The sequence below is a fragment of the Neoarius graeffei genome, chromosome 17 (genome assembly GCF_027579695.1).
Source record: "Neoarius graeffei isolate fNeoGra1 chromosome 17, fNeoGra1.pri, whole genome shotgun sequence".
In the NCBI taxonomy this organism is placed as follows: Eukaryota; Metazoa; Chordata; class Actinopteri; order Siluriformes; family Ariidae; genus Neoarius; species Neoarius graeffei.
In genome coordinates, this window is record NC_083585.1 from 66439292 (window position 1) to 66464614 (window position 25323).

The 25323-nt window shown below is 41.7% G+C and overlaps 2 protein-coding genes across 5 annotated transcripts in view; one reads left to right on the top strand and one right to left on the bottom strand.

Moving 5' to 3' along the window:
- The window catches only part of znf644a (zinc finger protein 644a), a 52347-nt gene that overhangs the window by 13501 nt on the left and 13523 nt on the right, over positions 1–25323 (bottom strand). The window contains exons 1-4 of one of the 4 annotated variants that reach the window (XM_060897867.1): positions 22944–23347; positions 14034–16368; positions 12358–12915; positions 3675–3800 (exon numbers count right to left, since the gene is read on the bottom strand). In XM_060897867.1, the coding sequence (XP_060753850.1) occupies positions 3675–3800; positions 12358–12915; positions 14034–16353 (3004 nt within the window). In that variant the 5' untranslated portion in view covers positions 16354–16368; positions 22944–23347. Of the gene's footprint in view, positions 1–3674; positions 3801–12357; positions 12916–14033; positions 16369–18842; positions 20487–22943; positions 23359–25323 lie in introns of those variants that run through there. The other 3 variants (XM_060897869.1, XM_060897870.1, XM_060897868.1) reach the window with 3 other exon arrangements.
- Positions 24090–25323, top strand: part of hfm1 (helicase for meiosis 1) — a 91428-nt gene continuing 90194 nt past the window's right edge. Inside the window, exons 1-2 of the mRNA XM_060897871.1 lie at positions 24090–24153; positions 25140–25248. Of these exons, the coding sequence (XP_060753854.1) occupies positions 25175–25248 (74 nt within the window). The 5' untranslated portion in view covers positions 24090–24153; positions 25140–25174. The remainder of the gene's footprint in view (positions 24154–25139; positions 25249–25323) is intronic.

Consider the following 25323-nt stretch of genomic DNA (forward strand, 5'->3'; position numbering starts at 1 on the left):
TAGTATAGATTTTACTTTATTATGGGTCCAAGCACTTTGATGAATAGCATTAGGGACCTTAAGCCGGTATCTCACTGGGCTGCGACTAATTGGAGACACCAATTGCGATAAAATATGCAAATTAGTGACAATTTTCACTTGGAATCACACCGAATTGATATTCGCATATTTTACTGCAATTGTTGTGTTTCCAACTAGTTGCAGGCTGTCGCAGCCCAGTGAGATACTGGCTTGCACTTCCTGTCTCAACTCGCACTTCCTGTCTCATGGAAACTGACTTGAGAAGGGTTCGTGACGGCTTTGCGACACCAGCGATGCGTTTGCGGCTATTTTGAGAGAAATTTTGTTGTGCTAATTTTTTGAACATGTTCAACATTTCAGCGACGAAGGAGCGGCACTTTGCAACTCATGCGAGGAAATTGAGAAGCCCCGCGAATGTTTCAAGACACCTTTGAAACTCTCTCGCGAATGATGTTCACAATTTGCGTCGCAAGCTGTCGCAGCCCAGTGAGATACGACCCTTAGGTATGTAGTATATTCAAGTCACTATATATTGAAACAATAGCATAAATTAATTCACACTACCATCATTCCAGGAAAAAAAAAAAAAAAACTGTCCAAGTAAATAAAAGAACTAACACGAGAGTTTATACGAAATTGGGACACATGATCACTGAAATCAGTCTTCAGGTTCCCTGTTAATGTAAACTACACCAGAGGAACATTACTACCAGGCCATTGTGCTGTTAGGACACGTTTCTTGTCGCACATGAGAACGGCAGAGAGGAAGTGTGGATTCATCTGCGTTAGCACTCGTCCAACTGCAGGCTCACAGCCGTTAACTGCCGAGATCTGAACTTATGAGCTTCAGACGCAGGCGCACACCGTTCACCACCGAGCCATAAATAAATCCACTCTGATAGACTCTGAACTGAACACTGCTGTCAAAGTTAGAGCTAAAGTCACAATTTTCTACAAGTTTAGAGATTAGCTCCAAGCCACTAAATACAAGATAAACTGCAGATTTACTTTATCAACATATAACACTCTACACTCGCTGGCCACTTTATTAGGAACACCCAAACGCCATCCACCTGTTTTATGCAGTTCTCTAATCAGCCGATCCCTTGACACATAATCACGCAGATACAAATCCAGAGCTTCAGTTGATGATCACAATGTTCAAACATAAGAATGAGAAAAATTGCGATCTCACAGTGAAGCGTGACTTTCTTTCACTGTGGTATGGGTGTTGGTTTGAGTATTTCAGAACCTGCTGATCTCCTGGGGTTTTCACACACAACAGTCTCTAGAGTTTACACAGAATGGTGCAAAAAACACTGAGTGAGTGAGCGACAGTTCTGTGGGTGGAAACAAACACGTTGTTGATGAGGTCGGAGGAAAATTGCCAGATTGGTTCGAGCTTTTTTGCCAGGAAGGATGGATATGGTAACTCGTATCACTCTTTACAACCATGATGAGCAGAAAAGCGTCTCAGCATGCAACAGCAGAACACACTGGGTTCCACTCCTGCAGCCAAGAACAGGGATCTTAGAATCAACAACAAGTTCCTATTAAAGTGGCCAGTGAGTGTGTATTGTATAAACACACAGTGTCCTCTAGGATTATTGGCACCTCTTGTAAAGATTCTTGATGGGGGACGTGTTTTTCTCTGAATAAATGTATTTGAATTAAAAGGTTGGATTTTTCTCATTTTTTCAGTGCGAGATGAAGCAACTTCACCAAAAGGTGGATCCCCCCCCTTTTTGTTAACTAATCTTTACAAGGGGTGCCAATAATTGTGGAGGACACTGTAGAAGAGAGTAATGGATGTTGGTGAAACTTGAAAAACTTGAAACTTCCTCAAGGACAAAAAGTCTATTTATTTTTTAAAATCAGATTATTAATCTCTGAGATTTACAGATATCCTAAACAGTCACGTATCTTCTACTCTTTTTTTTTTTTGGGTGCGTATGAGAGTGAGTGAGAGACTCCTGTGTAAAGCGTCCTTGGGTTTGTGAAAGGCGCTATATAAATTGAACTTAATAATAATAATAATAATAGGCGGCATGGTGGTGTAGTGGTTAGCGCTGTCGCCTCACAGCAAGAAGGTCCGGGTTCGAGCCCCGTGGCCGGCGAGGGCCTTTCTGTGTGGAGTTTGCATGTTCTCCCCGTGTCCGCGTGGGTTTCCTCCGGGTGCTCCGGTTTCCCCCACAGTCCAAAGACATGCAGGTTAGGTTAACTGGTGACTCTAAGGCTACGTTCACACTGCAGGCTGAAGTGACTCAAATCCGATCTTTTCGCCCATATGTGACCTGTATCCGATCTTTTATTGACAACATGAATGACACAGATCCGATTTTTTCAAATCCGACCCAGGCCGTTTGGATATGTGGTCCTAATTCCGATTCCTATCCGCTCTTTTCATATGCGACTTCAGTCTGAACCGCCAGGTCGCATTCATCCGACTTACACGTCATCAACAAGCCACAAACGTCACTATTCTGCGCTGAAGTAGGCGGCGGGTCTCTCAAAAAAAGTTACAACAACATGGCGCATAATCACGGGCGCAGATAGAGGGGGGGACGAGTCCCACCCAGATTTAAATTCACCTCGTTCGGTCCCCCCCCACTTATAGGGAGGAAAAAACGTCTATGCTGTCTTTCTTTGCATAAGGCAAACCTCACGGAAAAATCAAAAGACTAATTACCATTCGGTTTATTGAGGTGCACAGCAGTGTATACATAGTTGCAACAACTCACATAAAACAAAACAAAGACTGATATTCGGTTGGTTGAGCTGCGCAGACTGCACAGGTTGCGAGCTCGAGCTTGGTTGCTATGGTTACTAACAACAAGTTTGACAGGCATATCGGGGTTGGGGTTGGTTTGCTGGCAGCTTTGTCCCCCCCCCCCCCAGTTTTTTGTCCCTCCCAGTTCAAAAAACGTATCTGCGCCCCTGCGCATGACATCAATGCGAGGGACGCTTCGGGCTGTGAAGGTTCTGAATCTTCTCAATGGAAGGACGCAGAGGTTAGGGAGCTGATTTCCATTTGGGGGGATGCAGCTATTCAAGCTAGATTGGATGAGTCATACCGCAACCGGGCGGTTTTACTTCCGTAAACACTGGCCATGCTCACTGCGTGTGACGTCGTCGTATCCTGCAATGCGCATGCGGAACACTTTTAGGTCGCTTTTCGTTCATACTGAGGATCACATACAAGTCGCATATATTTGTTAATGTGAACGACCTCACAAAAAAATCGGATTTCACAAAAAAATCGGAATTGAGCATTAAGCCTTGCAGTGTGAACGTAGCGTAAATTGAGCGTAGGTGTGAATGTGAGTGTGAATGGTTGTCTGTGTCTATGTGTCAGCCCTGCGATGACCTGGCGACTTGTCCAGGGTGAACCCCGCCTTTCGCCCGTAGTCAGCTGGGATAGGCTCCAGCTCGCCTGCGACCCTGTAGAACAGGATAAAGCAGCTAGAGATGATGAGATGAGATTATTACCACCTCCGAGTCTGTGATCAGAAGGCTGCGAGTTCAAATCCCATGACTAAAGTGAGTCTTTATTCAAGGTGAACAACATGGCCAACAATAAAGCACAGCTCCTCCGGTTTATGTTCTCCGGTTATAATGCTATTACATTTCACAAAAAACGTAAAACAACTCACTTGTTCCTTCCAAAAGTGCGTTTCTTTTTCGTCGTGCGTACGCCCGCAAGTGATTAGAGAGGCTCACTCCACTGTGGAAAGTTGTGTTACAGTGAATGCAAACCTTTCTGTTGAGTTCATTTTTCTCTGAAAACAGAAAGAGTCAGTTGTTAGGAAAAAAAAAATCTTACATTTTGTTGAATAATTAAATTTCTGCTGGTCATGTGTTTCAGAGAATAAAACCCTAGTATGACAGATTTAAAAAAAAAAAAAAATCCCACTTAATCCAAATTAATCCCACCACTCTCAACCGCAAACAAAATTTTATTTTGGTTTTTGTCCTGAAATTGTAAACTCTTCCTGCAGTGAAATGATTGCCTTGAGTCTGTGATGTAACTGGTCACATGACCACAATCTAGTATATTACAGCTCTATTAAAGGAAGTGAAACATGCGCTAATACAAATACAATTACACTGCAACCCCGCTATAACGAAATGTTTTACTATGAACTTTCGCATAAAACAAACTAAGTGGGTGTCCCCCACCTTCAATGACAATGAGTCAAAGTCTTCCAAAGAACATCCCTGTCACGTCCATATGCGCTGGAGCTTGGAGTGCACAGTGCCATTAAGACTAGTTACAGTACCATGTACCTGTTCTGGATTACAGCGCAATCACAGCACGAACTTATAAGCACTCTCTAAACACACAGATTTGGTGAAGTATAGGCACTGTAACGAGTCTTTCGCATTACCAAGCTTTGTGTCCGTCTACTGCCTTCCTGGTTTTGACTTTGTTTTGTGTATTTGGACTCCGCCTTTTGTCTTTACCTCCGCTATTCTGTTTGTTCCTCATGTGACTGTTGCTCATTTCACGACTGCCTTTGTCTTACAACCCTGATTCCAAAAAAGTTGGGACAAAGTACAAATTGTAAATAAAAACGGAATGCAATGATGTGGAAGTTTCAAAATTCCATATTTTATTCAGAATAGAACACAGATGACGTATCAAATGTTTAAACTGAGAAAATGTATCATTTAAAGAGAAAAATTAGGTGATTTTAAATTTCATGACAACAACACATCTCAAAAAAGTTGGGATAAGGCCATGTTTACCACTGTGAGACATCCCCTTTTCTCTTTACAACAGTCTGTAAACGTCTGGGGACGGAGGAGACAAGTTGCTCAAGTTTAGGGATAGGAATGTTAACCCATTCTTGTCTAATGTAGGATTCTAGTTGCTCAACTGTCTTAGGTCTTTTTTGTCGTATCTTCCGTTTTATGATGCGCCAAATGTTTTCTATGGGTGAAAGATCTGGACTGCAGGCTGGCCAGTTCAGTACCCGGACCCTTCTTCTACGCAGCCATGATGCTGTAATCGATGCAGTATGTGGTTTGGCGTTGTCATGTTGGAAAATGCAAGGTCTTCCCTGAAAGAGACGTCGTCTGGATGGGAGCATATGTTGCTCTAGAACCTGGATATACCTTTCGGCATTGATGGTGTCTTTCCAGATGTGTAAGCTGCCCATGCCACACGCACTAATGCAACCCCATACCATCAGAGATGCAGGCTTCTGAACTGAGCGCTGATAACAACTTGGGTCGTCCTTCTCCTCTTTAGTCCGAATGACACGGCGTCCCTGATTTCCATAAAGAACTTCAAATTTTGATTCGTCTGACCACAGAACAGTTTTCCACTTTGCCACAGTCCATTTTAAATGAGCCTTGGCCCAGAGAAGACGTCTGCGCTTCTGGATCGTGTTTAGATACGGCTTCTTCTTTGAACTATAGAGTTTTAGCTGGCAACGGCGGATGGCACGGTGAATTGCGTTCACAGATAATGTTCTCTGGAAATATTCCTGAGCCCATTTTGTGATTTCCAATACAGAAGCATGCCTGTATGTGATGCAGTGCCGTCTAAGGGCCCGAAGATCACGGGCACCCAGTATGGTTTTCCGGCCTTGACCCTTACGCACAGAGATTCTTCCAGATTCTCTGAATCTTTTGATGATATTATGCACTGTAGATGATGATATGTTCAAACTCTTTGCAATTTTACACTGTCGAACTCCTTTCTGATATTGCTCCACTATTTGTCGGCGCAGAATTAGGGGGATTGGTGATCCTCTTCCCATCTTTACTTCTGAGAGCCGCTGCCACTCCAAGATGCCCTTTTTATACCCAGTCATGTTAATGACCTATTGCCAACTGACCTAACGAGTTGCAATTTGGTCCTCCAGCTGTTCCTTTTTTGTACCTTTAACTTTTCCAGCCTCTTATTGCCCCTGTCCCAACTTTTTTGAGATGTGTTGCTGTCATGAAATTTCAAATGAACCAATATTTGGCATGAAATTTCAAAATGTCTCACTTTCGACATTTGATATGTTGTCTATGTTCTATTGTGAATACAATATCAGTTTTTGAGATTTGTAAATTATTGCATTCTGTTTTTATTTACAATTTGTACTTTGTCCCAACTTTTTTGGAATCGGGGTTGTACGTTTTTGAACTGTTTGCCTGCCTGTTTTTAAATAAACACTCTTCCTGTAATTACATCCATCATTCGCTAGACGGAAGACGTTGCGCATGCGTGCAGACATAGCCGAGGTCTTTCACAGCACCACCTAGCCGCCTGGCATGCACATCCAATTGAATTCCACACATTTATGCGTCACCGTATAGACGCAGATTTCCTCCTTGAAAACGGTCGTGTAGACGCGGAAAAAAGTGAGAACGAAAACGGACTTTTGCGTTTTTGTTTCAGACCGTCCCCGTGTAAAGTGGGCCTTAAATAGGTTAATTAAGAATTGTAAAATCTTATTAACCCACTTTAACACGAATACCTTGTTTAATTCTAGGTCAGTAATTGGCTCGTTATTAACGTAACAAAATTAAAAAAGTTGTAAAACTTACATTTTTGTTATATAACCCCGATTCCAAAAAAGTTGGGACAAAGTACAAATTGTAAATAAAAACGGAATGCAATAATTTACAAATCTCAAAAACTGATATTGTATTCACAATAGAACATAGACAACATATCAAATGTCGAAAGTGAGACATTTTGAAATTTCATGCCAAATATTGGCTCATTTGAAATTTCATGACAGCAACACATCTCAAAAAAGTTGGGACAGGGGCAATAAGAGGCTGGAAAAGTTAAAGGTACAAAAAAGGAACAGCTGGAGGACCAAATTGCAACTCATTAGGTCAATTGGCAATAGGTCATTAACATGACTGGGTATAAAAAGAGCATCTTGGAGTGGCAGCGGCTCTCAGAAGTAAAGATGGGAAGAGGATCACCAATCCCCCTAATTCTGCGCCGACAAATAGTGGAGCAATATCAGAAAGGAGTTCGACAGTGTAAAATTGCAAAGAGTTTGAACACATCATCATCTACAGTGCATAATATCATCAAAAGATTCAGAGAATCTGGAAGAATCTCTGTGCGTAAGGGTCAAGGCCAGAAAACCATACTGGGTGCCCGTGATCTTCGGACCCTTAGACGGCACTGCATCACATACAGGCATGCTTCTGTATTGGAAATCACAAAATGGGCTCAGGAATATTTCCAGAGAACATTATCTGTGAACACAATTCACCGTGCCATCCGCCGTTGCCAGCTAAAACTCTATAGTTCAAAGAAGAAGCCGTATCTAAACATGATCCAGAAGCGCAGACGTCTTCTCTGGGCCAAGGCTCATTTAAAATGGACTGTGGCAAAGTGGAAAACTGTTCTGTGGTCAGACGAATCAAAATTTGAAGTTCTTTATGGAAATCAGGGACGCCGTGTCATTCGGACTAAAGAGGAGAAGGACGACCCGAGTTGTTATCAGCGCTCAGTTCAGAAGCCTGCATCTCTGATGGTATGGGGTTGCATTAGTGCGTGTGGCATGGGCAGCTTACACATCTGGAAAGACACCATCAATGCCGAAAGGTATATCCAGGTTCTAGAGCAACATATGCTCCCATCCAGACGACGTCTCTTTCAGGGAAGACCTTGCATTTTCCAACATGACAATGCCAAACCACATACTGCATCAATTACAGCATCATGGCTGCGTAGAAGAAGGGTCCGGGTACTGAACTGGCCAGCCTGCAGTCCAGATCTTTCACCCATAGAAAACATTTGGCGCATCATAAAACGGAAGATACGACAAAAAAAAGACCTAAGACAGTTGAGCAACTAGAATCCTACATTAGACAAGAATGGGTTAACATTCCTATCCCTAAACTTGAGCAACTTGTCTCCTCAGTCCCCAGACGTTTACAGACTGTTGTAAAGAGAAAAGGGGATGTCTCACAGTGGGAAACATGGCCTTGTCCCAACTTTGAGATATGTTGTTGTCATGAAATTTAAAATCACCTAATTTTTCTCTTTAAATGATACATTTTCTCAGTTTAAACATTTGATATGTCATCTATGTTCTATTCTGAATAAAATATGGAATTTTGAAACTTTCACATCATTGCATTCTGTTTTTATTTACAATTTGTACTTTGTCCCAACTTTTTTGGAATTGGGGTTGTACTTCATCCTCCTTTCTTTGTTTTGTGTTTATGGAATTTCAAGAATAAATTTAGTTTTTCATTTACATTTTCAAAAAACATGGTGCAAAATAAGGGCTTGGCAAAGGAATAAATTTTACATCCTTGCATATGTAGGAAAACAGGAATTTCATTGTTATGGTTTATCTTCCTTGTATCTTTGTCGAATTTCAAAGAATAATTTTATTTCTGCTCACATTTTCAAATTAAACTCAGAATTAAATTCACAGTTAAATAGATTTATTAGTTGAATATTTACTTCATGCCCCTTTAGCATGGAAACTGTTTAATCATCATCATTACGTCACAGAGTTTAGACCAAGTAATAAAATGTTTAAGTTTATATTTGTAAATCTTTTAAAGTGGCATATTAGAATACAATATTCTTAGAATTCTTGCTTGTTTTCAGTTATGTTTAGGATGCAAAAAAAAAAAAAACAAAACCACTGCAGTTATTGATCTGAAATTCTCTGAGCAGCTGCAAATTATCATCATGTTGACTGATAGTACAAATCAGCGCTCAGCATTCAAATCAGAGGGGGAAACCCACACCAGAACAAAAGTTTTAGGTCAATATAGTGTATAGAGGTTTGTTAGTGCTCATATTACTCCACTAACAGAAGATGAACATTCTGTGTAAGTGTTATTAATAATAAAGGTTTTTCAAGGTACTTTTAATACCATACAGTGAATGAATACAGCAAAAGTATTCATACCCCTTGAACTTTTCATGTTTTTCCACCTTACAACCACAAACTTAAAATCTCAATAAAAAACTTATGTGATAGACCAACACAGAGTAGCACATAATTGTGAAGTGAAACGAAAATGATAAATGGTCTTCAAAATTTTAAACAAATAAAAATCTAAAAAAAATGTGGTGTGCATTAGTATTCAGCCCCCCTGCGTCAATACTTTGTAGAGCCACCTTTTCCTGCAATTACAGCTGCAAGTCTTTTGTGGTTCGTCTCTACCAGCTTTGCACATCTAGACACTGAAATTTTTGCCCATTCTTCTTTGCAAAATATACTATCCAAAAAAAGTAGGGGATATTTTATTTTGAGATCCAAATTTTCACATATACAAAGGGATACGAAAGCATGTTGTATAGTTCCTTACTGAGGAAGCATTTCCAAAGAAATTCATCACCCAAACACATCAATGACACTCTCATGATCAGCACGGGATGCTACTGATGATCAAGGGGGTCGTGCCACAAATTTGCATGACTCTGAATTGGAAGGTTAGAGCCACTCCAAAGGAAGATTTTGAAGAGAAAGCATCAGATTATCAGTGGTTGAAGTCGTTAATTAAACAGAGACCATGCGCCGTCTAACACAGGATGAGAGGTTACGTGCCCTTGGCATGCTACAGGTTGGCACAAGACAGGTCATTGTGGCAAGAGCATTGAATGTTTCCCAGTCTGTCATCAGCAGATTATGGTCCAGACATCGTGCTACAGGGTCTGTTCAGGATAGACCACGATCCGGTCGACCAAGGGCAACAACTCAGGCTCAGGACAGATTCATCCGCACTATTGCCTTGAGAAATTGTATGGTAACAGCAAATCAGATAAGGTCTCAACTTCGAAGGGATACTGGCTTGGTAGTGAGTGGCCAGACCATCAGGAATCGACTGCACAGATTTCACTTACACGCCCAACGTCCTCGTGTCATTCCCTGTTTGAGGGATCGTCACATTAGGGCCAGACTCCAATGGTGTCGTCGTCATCAACGCTGGGATAATCGCCGATGGAAACACATAATGTTCTCAGATGAGTCGAGGTTCACTGTGGACTTCCTGGACAGACGCAGGAGGGTTTGGCGCCGACGTAACGAACGTTTCCATGATGTTAACATCATTAGACATGATCCGTATGGGGGTGGCTCTGTAATGGTGTGGGGAGACATCACTGCTGCCGGCAGAACAGACTTGCATGTTGTTGCTGGACGTGTCACAGGGCAGTACTACCGGGACAACATCTTGGCACCCCATGTTGTGCTGTTTGCACGTCGTTATGGCCGCCGTTTCATTTTCCAAGATGGCAATGCCAGATGTCATAGGGCCAGGATCGTTACAGATTACCTCCAGCAGCAGAATATCACCAGATTACCATGGCCAGCACTCAGTCCGGACCTTTCCCCCATCGAGCACGTCTGGGACATGCTTGGACAGCGGCTACGCCAACGTCAACAACCTCCTGCCAATGTCCAAGAACTTGCTGCAGCATTGCAACAGGAATGGAATAACATTCCCCAAAATGACCTGGGACGTCTCGTTAGGAGTATGCCACGCCGAATTCGAGCTTGTCTAGCCAACCGAGGGGGTTTTACCTGCTACTGACTCAGTTTCAAAATGGTGGTAAATTTGCTGTGTGACCCTGTGTTTGTGTTGACCCTTATTCTGGAGAATCTGTCCTTTACTGACTGTACACAGGGTTTCAAATAAATTGACAAATGTTTCCTTAATGTTTTTCTGTCATTTGTTTCCTTCCTGACCTCATGATCTGCATTTCATTCTACTTGTAAATCCAATATCCCCTACTTTTTTTGAATAGTATAGCTCAAGCTCAGCCAGATTGGATGGAGAGCGTCTGTGAACAGCAATTTTCAAGTCTTGCCACAGATGCTCAATGGGATTTATGTCTGGACTTTGACTGGGCCATTCTAACACATGAATATTCATTGATCTAAACCATTCCATTGTAGCTCTGGCTGTATGTTTAGGGTCATTGTCTTGCTGGAAGGTGAATCTCCTTCCCAGTCTCAAGTCTTTTGCAGCCTCCAACAGGTTTTCTTCCAGGATTGCCCTGTATTTAGCTCCATCCATCTTCCCATCAACTCTGACCAGCTTCCCTGTCCCTGCTGAAGAAAAGCATCCCCATAGCATGATGCTGCCACCACCATGTTTCACAGTGGGGATGGTGTGTGCAGGGTGATGAGCAGTGTTAGTTTTCCGCCACACATAGCGCTTTGCATTTAGGCCAAAAAGTTCAACTTTGGTCTCATCTGACCAAAGCACCTTCTTCCACATGTTTGCTGTGTCCCCTACATGGCTTCTTATGCCTGTCTTTCAACAATGGCTTTCTTCTTGCCACTCTTCCAAAAAGGCCAGATTTGTGGAGTGTATGACTTATAGTTGTCCTGTGCACAGATTCTCCCACCTGAGCTGTGGATTTCTGCAGCTCCTCCAGAGTGATCATGGGCCTCTTGGCTGCTTCTCTGACCAGTGCTCTCCTTGCTCGCTCTGTCAGTTTAGGTGGACGGCCATGTCTTGGTAGGTTTGCAGTTGTGCCATACTTTTTCCATTTTTGAATGATGGATTGAACAGTGCTTCTTGAGATGTTCAGAGCTTGGGATTTTTTTCAATAACCTAACCCTGCTTTAAACTTCTCCAGAACTTTATCCCTGACCTGTCTGGTGAGTTCTTTGGTCTTCATGATGCTGTTTGTTCTTCAGTGTTCTCTAACAAACCACTGAGGCCTTCACAGAACAAGTGTATTTATGCTGAGAGTAAATTACACACAGTAGGACTCTATTAACTAATTAGACGACTTCTGAAGGCAATTGATTGCACTGGATTGTATTTAGAGGTATCAGAGTACAGGGGGGCTGAATACTAATGCACACCACATTTTTCAGATTTTTATTTGTTTAAAATTTTGAAGACCATTTATCATTTTCGTTTCACTTCACAATTCTGTGCTACTCTGTGTTGGTCTATCACATAAAATCTCAATAAAAAACTTATAAGTTCGTGGTTGTAAGGTGGAAAATGTGAAAAAGTTCAAGGGGTATGAATACTTTTGCAAGGCACTGTAAGTGCTGCATGGCTTCATAGTAGAACTTAATTTACATAAACTTTAGATAATCAAAGAACTCCATGAACAAATAGTTGCTACAAAAACAAATGCAAAATGTAATTTTTACTAAAAAAAACAACCCTCAGCTCAACCGTTCCTGTTCAGGTGTTGATGAACCTGATTCCTTAAATTCATACATTAAACAAGGATAAAATAAAGATACTGAAGGATCGTGTGTGTATATATGGTAGTTTACTCTTTTTTATTAAAAAGTTAGCTATTTAGCATAACTATCGTACATAAATATATTAGCATAAACCTTCCAAAATAAGAAAAATGAATGAAACAAATACCTGATACTGAGTTTGGTAGTTGTGCTGATGGATCTTTAACTGGATTAACAAGAGCAGCTTTCCTCGCAGTCTGGGGCAACGTTTTCACTTTGGCCTCTTCATGAGCTCTCCTCTTTTTTAGAATTCCTATAAGATCGCTCGATGGAGATCCTTTCATTGCATCTTTATTACACTCTGTCCTTTTCTTTTCCTCCGCCAATCGAGAGGAAATATGTCCATGTCGTTTGCCACCTTGTGCAAAACGCTGCACTTTCGCCGAAGAAATAATGACACCATTACTAAATTTGACGGGATATAAAGAGTTCCTGCGGCGGCCTTTCAACTTCTTTTCAAGAGCCTGTAATCTAATCTGGAACTGCTTTTTGTCACGCATCAGTTCCTTCAGGAGGAGCACGGGTGATTTGATTGTAGCTGTAGAGCATGGCTTCCCCAGCCTCTTCAGATGGCCCCGAACGTGATTGGATAATCCCTTCTTGTTGTCGAACAACTCCCTACATAGTGGACATACGAGCTCCGATTTTGGCTCTGAATGCTGCTCGATCAATGGCAAGTCAACCTCTGTTACAACAAGAAATATATAACTCAGAGGAGCACATGTTCATCAAATCATTAGCATTAAATTACTTATGAGTTATGAATTTAACAGTTTTGGAAACACAAAAGCTCCTTGGTTGTGGCATTTATACTATATAGCCAAAAGTCTGCAGACACCTGACCATCACACCCATATGTGGTTCTTCCCCAAAGTGTTACCACAAAGTTGGAAGCACAAAACTGTGTACAATGTCTGTATGCTGTAGCTTTATAATTTCTCTTCACTGGAACCAAGAGGCCCAAACCTGTTCTAGCAAAGCAAGCTCCATGAAGACATGGCTTGTTAAGGTTGGAGTGGAAGAACTCGAGTGACCTTCACAGATCCCTGACTGAAGTCAACTCCACTGAACACCTTTGGGATGAACTGGAACATCAACTTCGTACCAAGTCTTCTTGCCTGATCTCACTAATGCTCTCGGGGAGGAATGGGCAAATCTTTACACCCTAAACCAAAATCTGTGCTTCAAATGTAAAACCGACATCTCTTCTGTTCACAGTCTGTGGTACTAAAATGTAGTAACATGAAAAGTGAACATAACCAGTCTAAATTGTCTTCGCTATAGCCATAAACTAAATGGTTAAGCATTAAAAGGTAAAACGTCACCATTTAGTCATGTTTGATTCTTATCTAAACTATTGTAAACAAGGAATCTTAAGTGGCTGGTCCTTTATGAATTTTTGCTAAGCACACCTAGCTCAATCTGGGACTTGACCAAACGAACTGACTAAGGGAATACCTTAAAACAAAATGTTATTATGGGAAAACAAAAGGTTTTACTAAACATTATATGCCTTGCATTTATTTTTTCTTAGTGTTGTACTTCACCAAACCTTCAGGAACCATGGGAGACCTTGCAAACAAGTTCAAAAAAGTACTATGGGAACACTAGCAGGTCACCAGTTTTTAACCATGCATGGAGAAAAACTTTGCAAGCAAGTATCTGTTGCATGGTATTCATCATACCCCAGCAGTACAGGATACAAGTCCTTGAAATAGAAACCCCTAAGTTTTGGACTTGATCGCACTTTAAAGTAAATAGGTCAACTGGAGAAAACTTAAGGGAAAAAAATCAAAAGCATACCTGTTTTAATTCGAGGTATCGCTGCCATCCTTCGCCGAACAGGAGGCACTTTATCTTGGAAAGCCACTTGGGCTACAGACACAACGTGACGTGCTTTATAGCTTACGCCCACCCTGTGCAGATGCCCTCGTATATGGTTGGAGAGACCAATCCCTGACTGAAACACAGCCGGGCAGTAGGGACAAGACTTCAGAGTGACCTTGAAATCCCCGTTTTTCATGACAGAATCCGATTCGCTGGGATCACCCCAGACTTCTGTTTCCATACATTCTTCTTTTATAGAAACTGTTGGTAGCAAACCTGGTTCTTGCTTGGAGAGGTCACACGAGGCATTTGGGCTTCTAAAAGTGGTGTTGCTGATACGTACACGATCTTTAGCATCACATTTTTTAATAAAGTAGAGGCCGGAGCTTTTCTGGAAGATTTGCCTGCATTTGGGAAAATCAATCAGAATATCTTGGCCTTGTAGGTTGTGGAATGGAGTGGACATTTTTCTTTTGGAAGGGGACTTCTTTAAAGTTGGCTTCTCCAACGGGACATGTTTGTGGTTAGTGCTTGAATTTTCCCCTTTCGAACAATCATTCTTACAGCTGAATCCTTGACCACCAGATTTGAGAGTGCAAACCGAGTTGTCGTCCTTTAGTGCAAATAGTTCCCCCTTGCACTTGGCAGGGGATGGTGATCCCTCTTCTGGATTGAAGGAATCGCTCCCAGCCCAAACACTAATTTCGTCAAAGTTTGGAGTAGACTTGCTTTCTGAATCACGATTCCTCTTTCGAGATAGCAGTGTGTGAATTGATCTGTCAAGTTTTGATTCACTTCTGTCCAATTTATCATCGGCAGTGTCTTTTGAGTTTGATTTATCTGTTTGCAAAAGGCCATTCGAGTCTTCAGCTTCTATAGATGATTGTTGGGCTTCGCTTTCAGGTGATGAACAGCTGCTATTTTCTGAGTCGTGTAAGAATAGCAAATCTTTGTCTAAAGATTTGAGCTTCCTTCCCAAGTTTGGTTTTCTATCTGACTTGCCACCTTTTTGTCCCTGTAATACATCTTGCCTTCCGACTTTCGTACGCTGGGCATCATTGACAGGATGCTTGCTAAGCATATGAGCAATTAGCTCATGCTTACTTGCTGCCAAGAAGTTGCACTTTTGACAGGGATAATACCGCTTGTCTTTCTCGTGCGTTTTTGCATGTTGGACAAAGGTATTGGGGCAGTTAGTTCCAAAATTGCACTGGGGACACTGTAAGCTTGCATCTTTGCCCTCGTTCGGTATTTCATCTGCTCCTGTAATCCCCTCGACAAACTGATGTCTGTTTGTCTGGTGAACAGTTATGTGTTTCAAGAGTGAGGTGTGATTAGAAAAGTCTTTTCCGCACTCTTTGCATATGAATGGCTTTTGATTTGAACCGTTTTTTGTGTACGTTTGTGAATGAGATTTGTCCTTAAAACTGCTATTGCTGGGAAATAATGCAGGTTCTTCCTCCCAGCCAGAGTCTCTCAACAGATTTTCTCTAACGTATCCAGGCTTTTGACTATTCTTCCTGATTTTTGCTGGTTTCTGTAAAAGGTGTTGGAAGGCCACTGCTGTTCCGTTTGAGTATTGTGACTTGTTTGATACTGGTGAAGGCATTCTGGATTGTTTATATTCAGGGTCTACTTCTTTTTGACTGCCCTCACCAAGGTGATCATTTTTTGAGTTTTCTGTGGGATTTGCAATCACCACCTTGTCCAGTTTATACTTTCTTCTAGACGAAGCAGCAGGAATTTTAGCCTCCGCTTCAGAACAGTCCTGATCCTCCAGCAGAAACTTCATAAACTCTTTCTGGGGATTCCACTCGAGATCATCTCCATCATCATAACTGTCCAATGAATTCTCTGGAGAATCCGCATCAAAGCCCCATATGCCCCGATTTTCCACATCTTCAGCTGTTACCAACTGTCTTACAGACATTTCTCCATCTTTTTGAAGTGGATCACAGTCATCTAACTGGATGGTGGGTGTGTTGGTAGAATTTTGTGTGTGCATTGACTTGGAGATGTCCAATAACATTTCTTGTGAAATGCTGGGTGAAGCTGATCCATTGACATAGGTAGCTTTGGCAGGCTCATCAACACAGATGGAGTCAATAAAACTAACATGTTTTAGCAGATCTGCTTGGTCACCGTTTGGTGTCATGTTCTCGTGTGGGTACTGCATTGATGCTTCTAGTACATTCCCTTCAGGAGAAAATGCTGGCTTGCTCGTTAGAAGCCCAGAGATTTCTGACATGGGCTCGTCATTTTCCTCTTTCTTGGTATTCACCTTCACAGCAGACATGCCTCAGGTCTACGTCTGGGAGATGAAATAAAAAAAAAAGGGAAGAACTTAATTTGGATTCAAGTCAAATTTTACCTTTCTGCAGGAATAAAAAGTCTGATCCCTGCAACTGAAATTAAAGGATCAAAATGGATATTAGAATTACATACCATAGTGCTGTTGAATTCTGGATTGTGATTGGTCAGAGGGTATTGAATAATTTTCTATTCAAATCAGGGGAAGTACCGGAAGTAAACAAGTTACCTATCAAAAGTGGTCCAAGGAATGACAACCAGTGAACTGGCGACTGCTGAAAAAGTTAATGCTGACTAAAACAGTAAGGTGTCTCTGGGATTGAACCACATGGGCTAGCCTTCGTACCCCATGCGAATCAATGAGCCTTCGACACCCATGACCCTGTCGCCGGTTCACTGGTTGTCCTTCCTTGGACCACTTTTAGTAGGTACTAACCACTGCATACTGGGAACACCCCACAAGATGTGCCATTTTGGAGATGCTCAGACCCAGTCATCACAATTTGCCCCTTGTCAAAGTCGCTCAGATCCTTACGCTTGCCCATTCTTCCTGCTTCCAAAACATCAACTTCAAGAACCGACTGTTCTCTTGCTGCCTAATATGTCACACCCCTTTCCAAATTTGCAATTTCCAAACAGCTGCACAATGATTATGGCTAGATGATGGAATGATGCAGTCAATCAAGGGACCAGTTATTGCTGTCCAGGATACATTGGGACAGTTTTGTGTTTGAATCACAGATGTTATGTGGTTGTAGACATCTCGGACCACCTCCGATTGTGGTTTGAGTGATCAGATCGCAGTGTATCTCAAGTTCCTTTTACACAGCCTGTTCAAGGTGGGAATTTTGTGCCTTTCTATTTCTCTTCCAACATGTTTCTGATCGAACAAACATGATGCTAAGCAACTTTGTGTTTGAAGAGTGGTATAAATGTACATGGCAAGCAAACACACCTCAACATTTAGTTCACCCGCTGCTATTGTTTTGAAAGTAGCGCTGATATGCTCTGGGTATTCATATTTCTGATGTGTAGCATCTTGTGTCACCCTAGATGCTGATACTCCATTACGCCTCTGGCTCTGGAACACTGTAACACTATGTAAAATCACACACTGGTGCGGCTTTAATTGGTTCGGTGTAGATGACCAAAGACAGCATAATGAGGGGTCATTTTTACAGCAATATTATGGAAAATCTGTGTAAAAGGGGCTTCAGACACATTGGACCCCATTCACAACTGTACTTATGAAACGATCAGCCCGGACACATGGTTTTTGTTTTTACCCCCCCAAATTTCTCCTTAATTTAGGGTAGTATCTCACTGGGCTGTGACAGCCCGCGACTTGTTGGAGACACAACAATTGCGATAAAATATGCGAATTAGCGACAATTTTCACTTGGAATTGCACTGAATTGATATTCGCATATTTTACCATAATTGTTGCGTCTCCAACTAGTTGCAGCCGGTCGCAGCCCGGCTTTCCCTCGGCAGGCAGGGAAGTAGAGGAAGCCTCACGAAAACTGACTTGAGAAGGGTTTGCAACGGCTTTACGACACCAGCGACGCATTTGCGGCTATTTTGAGAGAAATTTTATCGCACAAATTTTTTGAACATGTTCAAAATTTCAGCGACGAAGGAGCAACACTTTGCGACTCATGCGAGGAAATTGAGAAGCCCCGCGAATGTTTCCAGACACTTTTGAAACTCTCTCGTGAATGACGTTCACAGTTTGTCGCAGCCCAGTGAGATACTAGCTTTAGTCTTGGTCAATTCACATTCTCACACACACCACTTAATTCTCCTCTATCCTGACGGTTACCATCTTGGGAATGTCAAGGCTATCACATGCTTCCTCTGAGACACGTGAAACCAACCAACCACATCTTTTCAAACTGCTGCTCATGCTGTGTCACGGAGCAGCGCAACACCCATGGAGGAAGGCACTATCCGCCCTCTTCCATATACATAAACTCGCAGTCACCAATTATTCGTGCCCCACTTAGGGGCATAGAACACACATTAATGCTTGGCATGAGACAGAATCAACAATTAGATAGGTGTGTCAGACACACATCTACATATTACATACACTTTTTTTTTTTGTCCTTTATTATAACCACTTGTCATAGGGGGCGTGTCCATGCAAGTTGTGCTTAATCATGAGCCGGTAACGTTATCTGTAGGCTGTGCCTGTTCGAAGAACATGATAACTTACCTTAGGTCCTGGTCACGCTATAGCTTGCGATGGGTTTGAGAATACTTGGCGATAAAAAATTAATCACATCGCCACCAACAGTGCGACGCACGGTGAATGTTCTCTGAGCTTTGCGAGTTGTTTTTTGGTGTCTCCACCTCGTGAGTGGCCAAAAACATTGCAAAAAATGTCAATGCATGCATTGAAACGCATTTGATGGTGATGTTTTTGCCGGCAAACTAAGCGGCGAATACTCAGATGGGTTTGGGAATACTTACCGAAACTCGGGGAAGCATCGCCAGCAAACGCCTCATTTTCATCGCAAAGCATCGCGAGTTGTAGTGTCAGGGCTTTTTTTAAAAAAGCATTTTAATGTTGCTTCTCCAGCAGGTCATCTATACTTTATTGTTGTGCATTTTAAACTCCGCTTCGGTGGCAGACGATAGAAAAGCACGCACACTCCCTGGAGTGTCTTTATACTGATGAAAAAGCTCAAAACCTCTCTTACTACACTATATAACACAATGTTTACCAACATGTCCATTCAGACAGGATATATAATACTGCTCATTTCAGGTAAAATACAGCATAATCTTTTTAGACGCTTATATGTCAAGACTGTAAGAAATACTGGCATGATGGATTCAGATGATCCCAGAGATCCTCGGGTAATAATTACAGGACTGACATCCCTGTGAAAAACTAATCCTGTATGAATAGGGCAGGTTTATGTTGCCATGACAACGTTGCTATCAATCACTGTGCCATCTGACAATCCTCAGATGGAAACCTTGGCCTAATGGTTAGAGAAGTAGCTTTGGGACCAAAAGGTCACCAGTTCGATTCCCTGGACCAGCAGGAATGGCTGAAGTGCCCTTGAGCAAGGCACCCAACCCTGAGGTATGTCGCTCTGGATAAGAGCGTCTGCTAAACGCCATTAATGTAATCCTGATGAAGTAGTAAATAATCAGAGGTTTTAGCTAGTTATTACCTCTGCCAAGGAGGTTATGTTTTCGGTAGCGTTGGTTTGTTTGTTAGCAACATTACGGAAAAAGTAATGAACGGATTGCTCTGAAATTTTTTCCAGAGGTGTGACTGGGCACAAGTAACAATCCATTAAATTTTGGCGGTGATCTGGATCCTGGATTTTTTTAAAGGATTAATTTTTTCCCCATTGAAATGAGTGGACGCGCAACGCAAAACAAAGGGATTTTTCCTTCTGTAGGCCAAACCGTAAGGTGTAAAGTCATGAAACTTGGTACACTGATAGAGGAGTGGGCCCTGATTGATTTAATCAAGTTTCATGTTGGTACGTCTCACGCTTTAGCGCCACCAACTGATCACAGTCTTACATGCGTTCATGCACGTAACTTTTGATCCGTATGTCCGATTTTCATAAGTCTGGTGCCGTTGGACTCCTTGGAGCTAGACGATTCCAACGCACCCTATGACGTCATTCTCCGCCTAATTAGATTTTCCGCCATTTTGAATTTTGTCCAAAGTGAAGGTAGAGTGACCCTGGCCGCATGTTTTGTCCAATCATCACGAAACTTGGCACACATGATCTCCAGTCCATGCCTAATGAATGATATTCGTTTCGCTCTCATACGTCGAAGCGTTCGCCCGTGGCAGCCAATCAAAATCGATGGCGAAGCCACCAAACAGGAGGTGAGCTCATATCACGGAAACGCTTTGACGTATCAAGACCATATTCATGGCCCTTTTCCACTACCCTTTTTCAGCTCACTTCAGCCCGACACGGCTCGCGTTTCGACTACCTCAGAGCAGCACGACTCAGCTCGCTTCAGCCCTACTCAGCACCCAAAACTCGCATGGTTTTGGAGTGGGGCTGAAGCGAGCCAAACCAAGCCGAGTGGGGCTAGGGGCGTGAGGAGACACTCCCCTGTGCACTGATTGGTGAGGAGGAGTGTCCTCACATGCCCACACACGCCCCACGAGCACGCTGGGATCTGTAAACACCGTAAACCCAGAAGAAGAAGAATTACGAGAATTTCTGAAGCCTTATGCGCCTCGCCTCATCTATACGCTCTTGCCAGTATCTGTTGGCGTTGTCGGTGACAACAAGCCACAGCACCAAGACCAGCAACACTAACGACTCCATGTCCTCCATGTTTATTGTTTACTATCCGGGTCGTGAGACTACCGCTTAAAAGGTCACTGATGTCACTGTTTGCGCCGCCTAACGACATCACGTGACGTCCACCCACTTTCACTAACTCCACCCAATGTGTCCACCCACTTCCAGCCAGCACGGTTCAGCGCGGTTGTAGTCGAAATGCAACTCCAACAGCCCCGCTCAGCTCGACTCAGCCCAACTCAGCACGGCACGGCTCAGCCCAACTCAGCCGCGTTGGTAGTGGAAAAGCGGCATTAGTGGCATGACTTTAGACACCATCCAAACTACCCTCATCAAATATGGTGTCATTTGGCCACTAGGGGGCGTCACAATTAGCAAAAACGTATTTTGGCTCATATCTCAGAAACGCTTTGACGCATCACGACCATATTCGTTGAGATGACTTTCAGCACCTGTTCATGTACCCTCATCAAATTTGGTGTCATTTGGCCACTAGGGGGCGCCACAATGAGCAAAAACGTGTTTTGGGTCATATCTCTTTACGGATTTAGAATTACATCTACATTTTCATGTTAGTGATGCTCTGGGATGTCCCTGTAAAGAACCTGGCCAGCCTGTCATCTCCGTATGAGAATCCACCTTGTGTCTTGGCAAAACTTTCGCGTGTTGACACAAAACTTGTCGTGTGGGTGTGCAGTCGCCTCTCTTGCCGGGTCACCATGGCGGCGCACCTGAGCAAGCACACTTTCGCATTTTCTCTGGAAATGCATTCTAGTTATTATTATTACCTCCGCCAAGGAGGTTATGTTTTTGGTAGCGTTGGTTTGTCTGTCTGTTAGCAACATTACGGAAAAAGTAATGAACGGATTGCTCTGAAATTTTTTCCACAGGTGTGACTGGGCACAAGTAACAATCCATTAAATTTTGGCGGTGATCCAGATCACCTTCTGGATCCCCGGATTTTTTTTAAAGGATTCTTGGTGGAGGTCTGCGCTCTCCGAGTGCTTTTCTAGTTATGATTAAAATTACACTGGAGGCATATTATGACATAAATTAACACCAGATTTACCTATGTTACCCCTGCCAACTGTATTAAAGAAGGTTATGTTTTCACTTCTGTTTGTTTGTTCCCAACGTAACTCGAAAAGTAATGAACAGATTTTGATGAAATTTGGTGGAAAGGTGCGTTATGGGCCAACAAACAATTGATTAGATTTTGATGCAAATCCAAATATGTGGCTTGGCACAGGTATGCACTCTATCAAGTGTCCTTCTAGTTTAACACTGTTTTGACACACATAATTGTATTGACTGGATAAGAGCGTCTGCTAAATGCCATTAATGTAATCCTGATGGGGTAGTAAATAATCAGAGGTTTTAGCTAGTAAATTATGATTAAAATTACATTGGAGGCATATTATGACGTAAATTAACACCAGGTTTACCTATGTTACCCCTGCCAACTGTATTAAAGGAGGTTATGTTTTCGCTTGTTTGTTCCCAACGTAACTCTAAAAGTAATGAACAGATTTTGATGAAATTTGGTGGAAAGGTGTGTTATGGGCCAACGAACAACTGATTAGATCTTGATGCAAATCCAAATACGTGGCTTGGCACAGGTATGCACTCTACCGAGTGTCCTTCTAGTTGTTAGTATTTTACAGGATAACATACTGTACCTGGATCCAGAAAGATGCTATACAGTACGAAAACGGAATTAAAATGGATCATTACACCAATCTCAGGTTCAGGAAACATGTATTATAGCATGCCTTGGTGTTCCCCACTGCAATCTAATGAGAAAAATTAACTTGTATTGTGGTTTCAATGTGAAAAGTAAAGTTTATGGTCCACTGGTCTAAATCTCCTGTCATGGGGAGGTAAAAAACGTAGTGCAAGTGCATAAAGGGATCATAAATAAGCATGCACGACGAGTTAACATGACCATTGCACTCATTAAGACAGGTTTGCCATCTTGTAGAGCAGCATTTAGTCCTGCAGCCTGTACCACGTTAAAGCGTGTAGCATGCAAAAAGTCTAGAAAAAGCCCCACAGCATGTCAAATTGCTCCTCTGACACACCAGTCTGCCTTGCTTTAGTTTTATTCCTCTTGCTAATGCATGCTGGGAATAAGAACACTAAGTGTTAGCAAGGTAGCAATGATTGCCTTTTATCTTTCCATATCAAGGCTAAAACCCCACACAGCTCTCCTACAACCTGGACACAACAGGATCTTCCATGTCGAAAAGAAACATCACATCATTTACTGTCTTTAGCATACCTTTCTGTCGCTGAAACCGAAAACAATAACACCGAAGTGAGATCATTTCATTTTTTTTGAAATGCCTTCCATCCATTTCGAATTCAAAGCCGCCATGTTTGCGCCGATGGTCCACGGACGATACCACTGCACGGCCCTGTAGGGGAAGACGTGTTGATAGAAAAGAAAGAAGTACGCGTTTTCACTTTTAGAATCCGTCAGTGAAAATATATAACCTAAAAATATCGTAAATGTTTTATCACATCTGTAAATTTGTCCCGAATATAGTAATGAATCGTATAGTTCCGGACGGTGTTAGACATGGTATCACCTAAAGACAAGTGGAACAGTCCAAATAGCTGGCACTAAGCACCCGAGTTGAGTCTGTGTGTTGTGGCTAATACAAGACACGACAAAGAAGCTCGCTTTTTGTCGTTTGTGTATGAAAGATAATTCTATTAACACCTTAAATACATGTGGTTAAGCTAAATTAGCCCTAGAGATATGGTCCACTCGTGATTAAACCAGAGATGTTTTGCATTTTTTAGTGTGAAAAGGCAGCTTGCCGGTGCTCTTTGCTAGCTTAACTAACCATGAAGCCGACTTTAATAATAATAATAATAACATAAAAACTGAAACGAGGAAGAAATGAAGTCAATATTTTACATCGATTTCCTTCCATGTAACAATATAAGTATATATTTTATACAACTTCCTCAAGTACAAGACTGAATGTTCATAAACATCCCTCTCAAAGTTCTCTTATTTATCTATTTATTTATTTATCCCCATGAATTGTCCAAACTCCTTAAAGACAGTTTATAATCTGTATCTGTTCCCAAATCTAAAATACATGCAGCTTGATATAAGATAACATGCTAATTAACCTTAAAGAAGCTCAAAGGATTTTTCTTTCTTTCTTATTCCATGTTGTTTTAAGTGCCTAAATTAAAAAAAAACCCTCTTTCCACACTGATCTATTCTTGTTCAATTCAAGTTTCAGTTATTTTAAGGTTTGTTTGTTTTTTCTTGTACATTCTGTCCGAACAGGATAGACTTGTGCCTGTTGGTCGCATCCCAAATTGACCCTTACTTCCAAACAGACGTACACTACATAGGATATAAACTCTAACGGCGTAAACGTCATATCTAGTGCACTAGGCAGCCGTTTGGGACACAAGTACTGTTTTTCCCCACTCAACCTCGCCCTTGGCTTGATTTTAAACCATCAGTGGGTTTGTTTGTGTATTTCTGTGTTTGTGCTTGTTCATTATGTCAATTGAGACTTAAAAACTTAGAATAAAATGTTTCCTGTTACAATAAATAAAAGAAAACTGTTTTGAACCGAGTTAATTTTTGCTATCGAAGAGAGCTAACGAGCTAGCAAAAAAAACCATAGCGGGGCGCGAGATCGCATCCAAAAAAGAGGCAAATTTGGTAGGTTAGCTTAGCTAGCTAGCTTCATGAAACTCGAACAAAGCCTATTTTAATTAAAAAAAAGGTATTAATAAATGATATATCGACATCAGAGTGACGTCCTACAAGAAATATGTCGTGTTTCGACTCGAGCGAAGATGTAAAATATGTCTAAAAATTGATAATTCAGTTTTAAAATATTATAAGAATAGAGCTAGTCAGGTTAAATCTGAGGCGTTAGCTAGCTGGTGCTACTGTACACGCTGCAAAAAAAAGATCTCTTGCTGAGAGAAAATATCTTTAATAGGGGTGAATTTATCTATTATTTCTTATTAGAAGTTTACTAGAACTCAAATATAAGATTATTTAGCTTACTTTGAGACGCTTTTACTAATTTCAAGCCTTAAATTTTCTTATTCTATTGGCAGATAATTTTGCTCATTTTAAGCATTCCTAGAAAGAAGCAAAATTATCTGCCAATAGAATAAGAAAATTTAAGGCTTGAAATTAGTAAAAGCGTCTCAAAGTAAGCTAAATAATCTTATATTTGAGTTCTAGTAAACTTCTAATAAGAAATAATAGATATTTTCTCTCAACAAGAGATCATTTTTTGCAGTGCAGGTATTATTGATCGCCTCAGACCTTTAGTTAAAAGGCCTGTTAACTTTGAAAATGGTGCCTCTTTAACGTACATAATGTTTATACTGTATTTAATATCACTGGTTTATTTCTAGAGGTCTGGGATATAAACTAATACAGGAACTGGAATAACTTATATCCACACCTCTGCTTTGCTTCCAGATTATTCTGAGCAGCAGTTCACCTGAACCCAGAGAATGGGAGATTCATCATCAGAGTTCACCTTTTCGCTGGATAACCTGTTCTTTGACAGACCTGTGGTTCATAAAGTGTGAGCGGACGGTTATATTTATATTTAAAGTGTCCCTGTGGTCAAAATTGGTGTGTTTCACTTCTGGAAAAACAA